The sequence below is a fragment of the Oratosquilla oratoria genome, chromosome 8 (assembly GCF_046742065.1).
Source record: "Oratosquilla oratoria isolate Oo_2021 chromosome 8, ASM4674206v1, whole genome shotgun sequence".
Classification (NCBI taxonomy): domain Eukaryota; kingdom Metazoa; phylum Arthropoda; class Malacostraca; order Stomatopoda; family Squillidae; genus Oratosquilla; species Oratosquilla oratoria.
Window position 1 is genome coordinate 67,430,186 of NC_134784.1, and position 6,837 is coordinate 67,437,022.

Sequence of the window (6,837 nt, forward strand, 5' to 3'; positions counted from 1 at the left end):
TTATTGTTTTACAGTGTCCAAGCATCACTTTTGGAAAAATAGCAGTCTTGTCCTTCGTCGCTTCCATCCATGTGGCTTTTACGGTGGAGTGAAATGAAAATTGTTTTTCAATCCTTATTCAAGACACGCACACTCGCAAATGAACAGAGTGGGAGATTGAAAAACATACAAAAATACACTCATAAGAAATTCGTTAAAATCTTGTGTGTCTTCATACTTGGGCGCCTCAGTGGTCATTATGTTAAATGCAATTGAAAAAATTACTCTTTACAAGAACAATCATAGTTTACAATGTAATCCGAAATATATGAAGAACAACATGATACAACCAGGTAAGCGAGACCCTTTTTTATTGATAGGATTTGCAACTATGAGAAAAGAGGGCATGATCATATGTCCTGCTGAGTTAGGGATCTTAGTGAAATCACATTTTATCATATTCTTAAATCAACCAGGCTTAGGATCTGTACAACAACAACCTTTTGATTATTTAAAAGATAAACTTACTATTCCTCCAGTTCTCATATTTCCTGATTAGATGATAAAGAGTTCATTCTTTATAGTGATGCATTTGTCATAGGTTAGGAGGCAAGAGAGAAATGGAACATTAAAACCGATAGCTTACACATCGAAACTGTGTAATAGTGCAGAGATAAACTACTCCATCACAGAAAGAGAAACCTTAGAAGTGATGTATTCATTAGGGAGTTTTAGAAATATACATACATACATACATATACCAAGGCTTTTCCCCCTTACTAGGGAGGTAGCCAAAAAGGAAAAGGCATAAAATCATTCCCACCCATTCCATCCCTGAAAACACTCCACACCCTTCCACCCTCTTTCCCATCTTAGCACCTCCTAGATGACGGGTCATCTCTGCACCCTGTCCACTACCCTGTTAGAAATATGATACTGGGATATCCAATCAGAGTGTGGACTGATCATACAGCTATCCAGAACTTATTCAAACCTAAGAATCTTAGGGGCAGATTAGCTAGGTCGTTTAATACACTTGTGTTATGATTTTACGTTTGAATATTTTCCAGGTAGGAAAAATGTTGCAGCAGATGCATTATCTAGAAATATAAACCAACCAACGTCAGGGTTCATCAATTTCATCTGCAAAGTTAATGAACTAGTGACTTTAGATGAGGAAATGATAATAAAGGAACAAAGAAAAGATAAAACTTGGGGAAAAGTAGCGCAGCATCTGATGAAACCACGAGGTATACCTCCAAAACTAACAAAAGGGTATAAGGCAGAGGAATTTTATTTGAGCAATGGACTTTTGTATAGAAAACAGTTGTAAGTAGGAAGGATACTTCTAGAGGCCCAGTGAGTTAGTTGGCAATTCTACAAACTCGTGTACAAGAGTCATTGAAATTACTTCATGATAGTAATTGTAGTTCACATTCAGTAAAGGATAAAACTTAGAAACAAGCAAAACTTGAATACTTTTGGCCAGGCATGAAGAAAGACATTTATGCACATATAAAATATTGCTTGAAATGTGCTGAGATAAAATCAAATATGCCTAAACTTGCTCTTATGCTATCATATCCCATACCACAAAAACCTTGGGAAAGAGTACACTTAGATACACTGAAGTTATCTATGTCTGAATATATATATATATATATATATGTATACATATATTTATATATACATACATATATATATATATACATATTTATATACATATGTGTATATATATCTATATATCTACACATATATACATCTATATATATATATATATATATATATATATATATATATATATATATATGTATTTGTTGCCCTTGATTATCTTTCAAGATTTTGTATTTCACAACCGATACCAAATAAGAGAACTGAAACAATTGCTTCAGTAATCTGTAAAGAGATAACCTTTATTTTCATTTCCCCTGTGATCATAATTTCAGACAATGGTACTGAATCTAATAACAAAATCCTGGAAGAATGATGTAGGTTATAATAGATAAACAAAATTAATATCCAGTTGAATCACCCTCAGAGTAATAGAGTTGTAGAAAGGTTTAATAAGAAAATATCAATTATTTTAGAGGGTTGATAAGCCTACATAGTATAACTTGGGAGAGTTAGATTCCATGCGTTAAATGTGCACTTAATAACCAAATTAATACAGCTACAGGAGAAACTCCACAATATATCATCATTCTATCGCATGATACATTGGTTGCAGAAACAAAGCCAGTGTATAATTTACATGATTACATCTCAAATAGGATACATACATTTCAAGCCATTCATCAAAGAGTTAAGGAACACGAAGGATTATACACGAGAGATAAAGAAGCAAAGACACAAAATAGCGCATAAAATAGAATTATAAGTAGGAGATTTAGTCATGGCCAAAATACATACAATCAATAATAAAATTTCACCAAGATACTCAAGTCCATATAGAATATTTAATTTTGCAGGTGGAAATGAATACAATATCTTGCACTTGGAAACTAGGGAAGTGTCGATTAGGCATGTAGGTGATTTGAAAAGGACTAGTATAGAACTTGATGATGATGATAATTATGACATTGAGGATTGTAAAAGAACAATTTTTTTTTAGGGAGAAGAAACACTGTGAAGTATGGGGAGTATGTATATAGTCTTATGTTTGAATTGTGCATTAACGCAAATAATTTTTACAGGTGAGCACTGGATTAATTTTATTATTATGTAAGGTGCATACCTAGGATTGGAATCCTGTGCCACCTGTAGCCTTGGTGCAGCATCAAGGAAAACTGATAATGGTGACGAGCTAAACACCATGTGCGTTTGACTGAGGTAACATACCTCACAAACATCAATATAACATTGAAAATAATAAAACATCCCACATTGAGATCTTACACAAACAATTCCTCAACCAGCTATGTCATTATTTTCAGTGCCCCCCCCCCCCTTTTTTTCCTTCTCCCTTAGTTGTTGCTGCCTTAACCTCATTTGCCATATTCAGGAAGATGAAGACTTCAAATATTATTCACCACTAACCAGCATGAAAGTTGTTGCAAACAATTTGTATGTGTATTACATTGTTTTGTTTTCAGTTGTTGGAGTATTTGCGTATTTTGGGTTGCCGTTCAGTTGATGACATTATCCATTGAAAGATACTTATTTTTAACCTTGTTTTAGCCAGTTCATGCAGAAATAGTTTTTGTATTTAGTTCCTTGTGTATATAGTTTTATCAAATGTGTATTTCCAAAATATTGCTATATACCAAAACCATGTAGGAGTGTAGATACAATGGGTTGGTCAGAACGACCAATTGGTACCTGCCAAGCCCTATAAGAGGCTACTAGACAATAGGTAGAAATAAGTAGAGAGAGGGGTAGAAGGCGAGAGTTGCATTTGTATGGATCGGGTATTTGTAAACAGCGCAGTTCGTAGGTGAAGGATTGCACAAGCTCACTCTCCTCCCAATGTTTATAGACAGTCGCCTGGGACCAGATTTTTATTATTATATGACGTGTATGTTTTGCTGACTTGTAACCTAAGTGAGTTATGCAGTGATTCGAGGTTGCTTTAGTAAACAATTTTGCCTTTCGACTTGTAATAACAAATCTGATTTGGAAAAGGGTGTAGGAGGAGAAATTTAATTGGTCTACGATTTTAAGATCACGCCCTCTTGAGGAGGACCTTAAATATAAAGTTAAATATCATTGGACAAAGGAAGTCATGACGTCACTGTAAAATTCAACTAGAACCTGTCCTGCGTTTTCTCTGGGGATTCCTTGAGTGGCACAGAGAGAGGCAAATGTACAAGTTTAAAGAAGGAAATTGAAGAAAAGTCATCATCAGTTTGATTTCCCCTTGTCTGAAGTACATTATATGCAAATAAAAAAAGAGGAAAACTTGTAAACACAGAGCCTACTCACTAAGATATATGAACTAGTACAAATAATAATAATAACATTGGAGAAAAGTGGGTGAAGATGAACAAAGGGGAAGTGACTAATGTCAGTGATGAAAATTTAAAGTGAAAGACGTACGAAATGGAGAAGCGGTCGAGAAATAGTGATATTAGTAAGTTTGTGGATGACGCCATATTAGGTCGGGGGAATATACTGGAATATTGCTGGAGCATCCCAATAAAGTGTTTGCATGGTCGATGAAATGCCATGTTAGAGAAAATAGAACTTAAAGAAGACCTGTGAGTGTTAGGGAGTCCTGACCACCTAGGAAACAGTGGATTAGTGCCAGGAATAAAACTAATAGGACATTAGGGTTTATTGCTATGATGGTTACAAACAAAAGTGGCGATAGTTAGTCCCATCCTTTACTATACGGTACATTATACAATGACTTAGAATTTTACCTTATAAAGAGAGGTTTAAGCATTTAATTTACACTCTTTGGAAAGACGAAGAGAGTCGGGCAGTCTAATAGAGGTATCTGAACAGGTCAAGGGTTTTAACTAGAGTGATTCAGGTAAGGCCATCATTGTAAGACAACAGGGTAGGACTTGTAGTAATGGATCTAAATTGGATAGAGGGGATTTAAGAGGGAAATAATCAAAAATTGAATTGCCAACAGAATAGTTGACGAATGGAATAGACATGGTAATCATGTAGTCAGCGGAGAAATTATTGGTTGTTTTAAGAGATAATTATACAATTCTATGGACAGGGATGATAGGTGGTATTGAACATGGAACTGTCTAGTGTAAGCCGTATGGTTTCTTGTAGTCTCCTTTATTCTTATATTCTTATTGATCTACATTTCTATTTATTTACATTTATTTTGTCTACGTGTTTGCTTACACACGCATATGGATGCATGTATCATATGGCTTTTTGTTGCTATGACCTCTTTGTCACTGATATATTTTTAAAGGTATTGCTTTTGTGTGTTCTATTTTTCATATGCAGCTGCCATCCAAGTAAAAATGGATAAAGAAGGGATTTTTATAAATCACACAGCATCAAGTAGGCTGACTGATAAGGAGGACAGTCTGAAGAAGCCAAGCCAGAAATTGATCTTTGTCACTGATACATTTTTAAAGGTGTTGCTTTTGTGTGTGCTATTTTTCAGATACAGCTGCCATCCAAGTAAAGATGGATAAAAAAGGGATTTTTATAAATCACACAGCATCAAGAAGACTGGCTGGTAAGGAGGACAGTCTGAAGAAGCCAAGATAGAAATTGATCTTACTCTCTTCATCCATGCCTCGCAGTGGTTCGTCTTTCACTGGGGAGCTTCTCTCCTCTGTACCCGGCGCCATCTACTTCTTCGAGCCTGATAACTGGTTAGCAAAAACTTGCTCACTGGAAAGTTGCTACCCCAGTCTCCTAACACAAATATTTACGTGTTCCTTCAACTACTCATACATAGACTTCATGATGAAAAAATGGGAGTTCTTTTACTTTTTAAATGACGACGTAAAGGTATGCCTAAATTTAACAGGAAGGGCTATAAATGATTGCATGAGGCGTTTCGATTTGCTGGCAATGTGCAAAGCTGCAGAAACCATTGTTGTTAAGACTATCCGACTTCGCCTCTCCTGGATTGAGAGGGACTTATCCAAATTCCCTAGCCATCTCAAAGTAATCCACCTTATACGCGATCCCCGCCCCGTGAGGTTATCCACCCGAGCATTCGGTTGGGAGAAGGATACCAAGAAAATATGCAGGACCATGGAAAATGACATGGACGCTTACACGATGTCTAAAGACAACTTCCCGAGCAGAGTGAGTCAAATCAACTACGAACGCTTTTGTTCAGCTATTAGACATCACACTCGAGTAATTCTTTCCTTCCTTGGTTTTGTGGATATTCCCAAGTCCACTCAGATGTATTTGAAAAACCACACTGAATATGAGGGGAAACATATGAGAGTTTTGTATACAAGGGCTAATACATCTAAAATCTTTAGCAGTTGGGGGAAAAGAATTTCATTTGACACATTAAAGGAGGTGGAAAACTTAGAATCATGCCATAGAATTATTGATAAACTTAATTTAAGTATATTTGAGTCACTGGCCAGTGTAAGAAATTTCATTGAACCGTTATTCAGAGGTGAGGTGAATCCAAACTTGTAAGGCCATCTATTTGTGTACTACATGTGCACCACACAGTATACGAACGAAATAATGTTACTATACACGTACGCGTGTGCTCGTGATTAGTGCATATGCATAATTTGGAGATTGGAAATGGAGTGCACATGGTGTATACTTTGATTAAGACAATGTGCTATGTTTTTGTTTTTGTACGTATTTATCCATTTCTTCATTACACATTTCTTTCAATATCGTCCATTTCTCTTCCATCTTTGTTTCTTCATTAAAACATTTTTCCTAGTTCGCTTTTTGAAAGAATTTTCTGGTTTCCTCAAAATCCGTTTTCTTGTATGTGTAGTGAGACAAAGATAGAGAGAGAGAGGGGGGGAGGGAGAGAGGAAGAAAACGAGGGAGATATGGACGATTAACACATTTCTGCGAATAAACTTGTGATTATCTACCTAATCATAGGTACTCCATGTAATGAGATCCATTTGTGTTATTTCTATATCAGCTAAAAATTCCAGAAACTGGTAAATTATCAGTAATTTAAACCAATCTAGAAACACCTGACCCATCCATTTGGGGATAACAGTTGTCTAAATTTTTAATGCTTGGATAGCTCATATTTCTGTATAAGCTTTTTTCATACTTTCTCAGTAATAGTGGCCAAACCCAGCCTAACTTAACTTAATCTAATATAACATAACCTAGCTTCCTCCTTCGTCTGCTCCCGTTAGGGGTCGCTATAGTACACTGGTTCCCAACGTAGGGCGTTTGCCCCACAAAGGGGCAATTTGATTTTTTAGGAAG

At 35.9% G+C, this 6,837-nt stretch overlaps 1 protein-coding gene across 1 annotated transcript; it reads left to right on the forward strand.

Annotated features, from left to right (window-relative positions):
• The first annotated feature begins 238 nt into the window (after positions 1–238).
• On the forward strand, positions 239–6,713 carry LOC143027423 (carbohydrate sulfotransferase 4-like). The gene is made up of 4 exons (XM_076188709.1): positions 239–332; positions 1,050–1,129; positions 5,164–6,040; positions 6,685–6,713. Exons 1-4 carry the CDS (start codon positions 239–241, stop codon positions 6,711–6,713), a joined length of 1,080 nt encoding a protein of 359 aa, XP_076044824.1.
• The last annotated feature ends 124 nt before the right edge of the window (positions 6,714–6,837 follow it).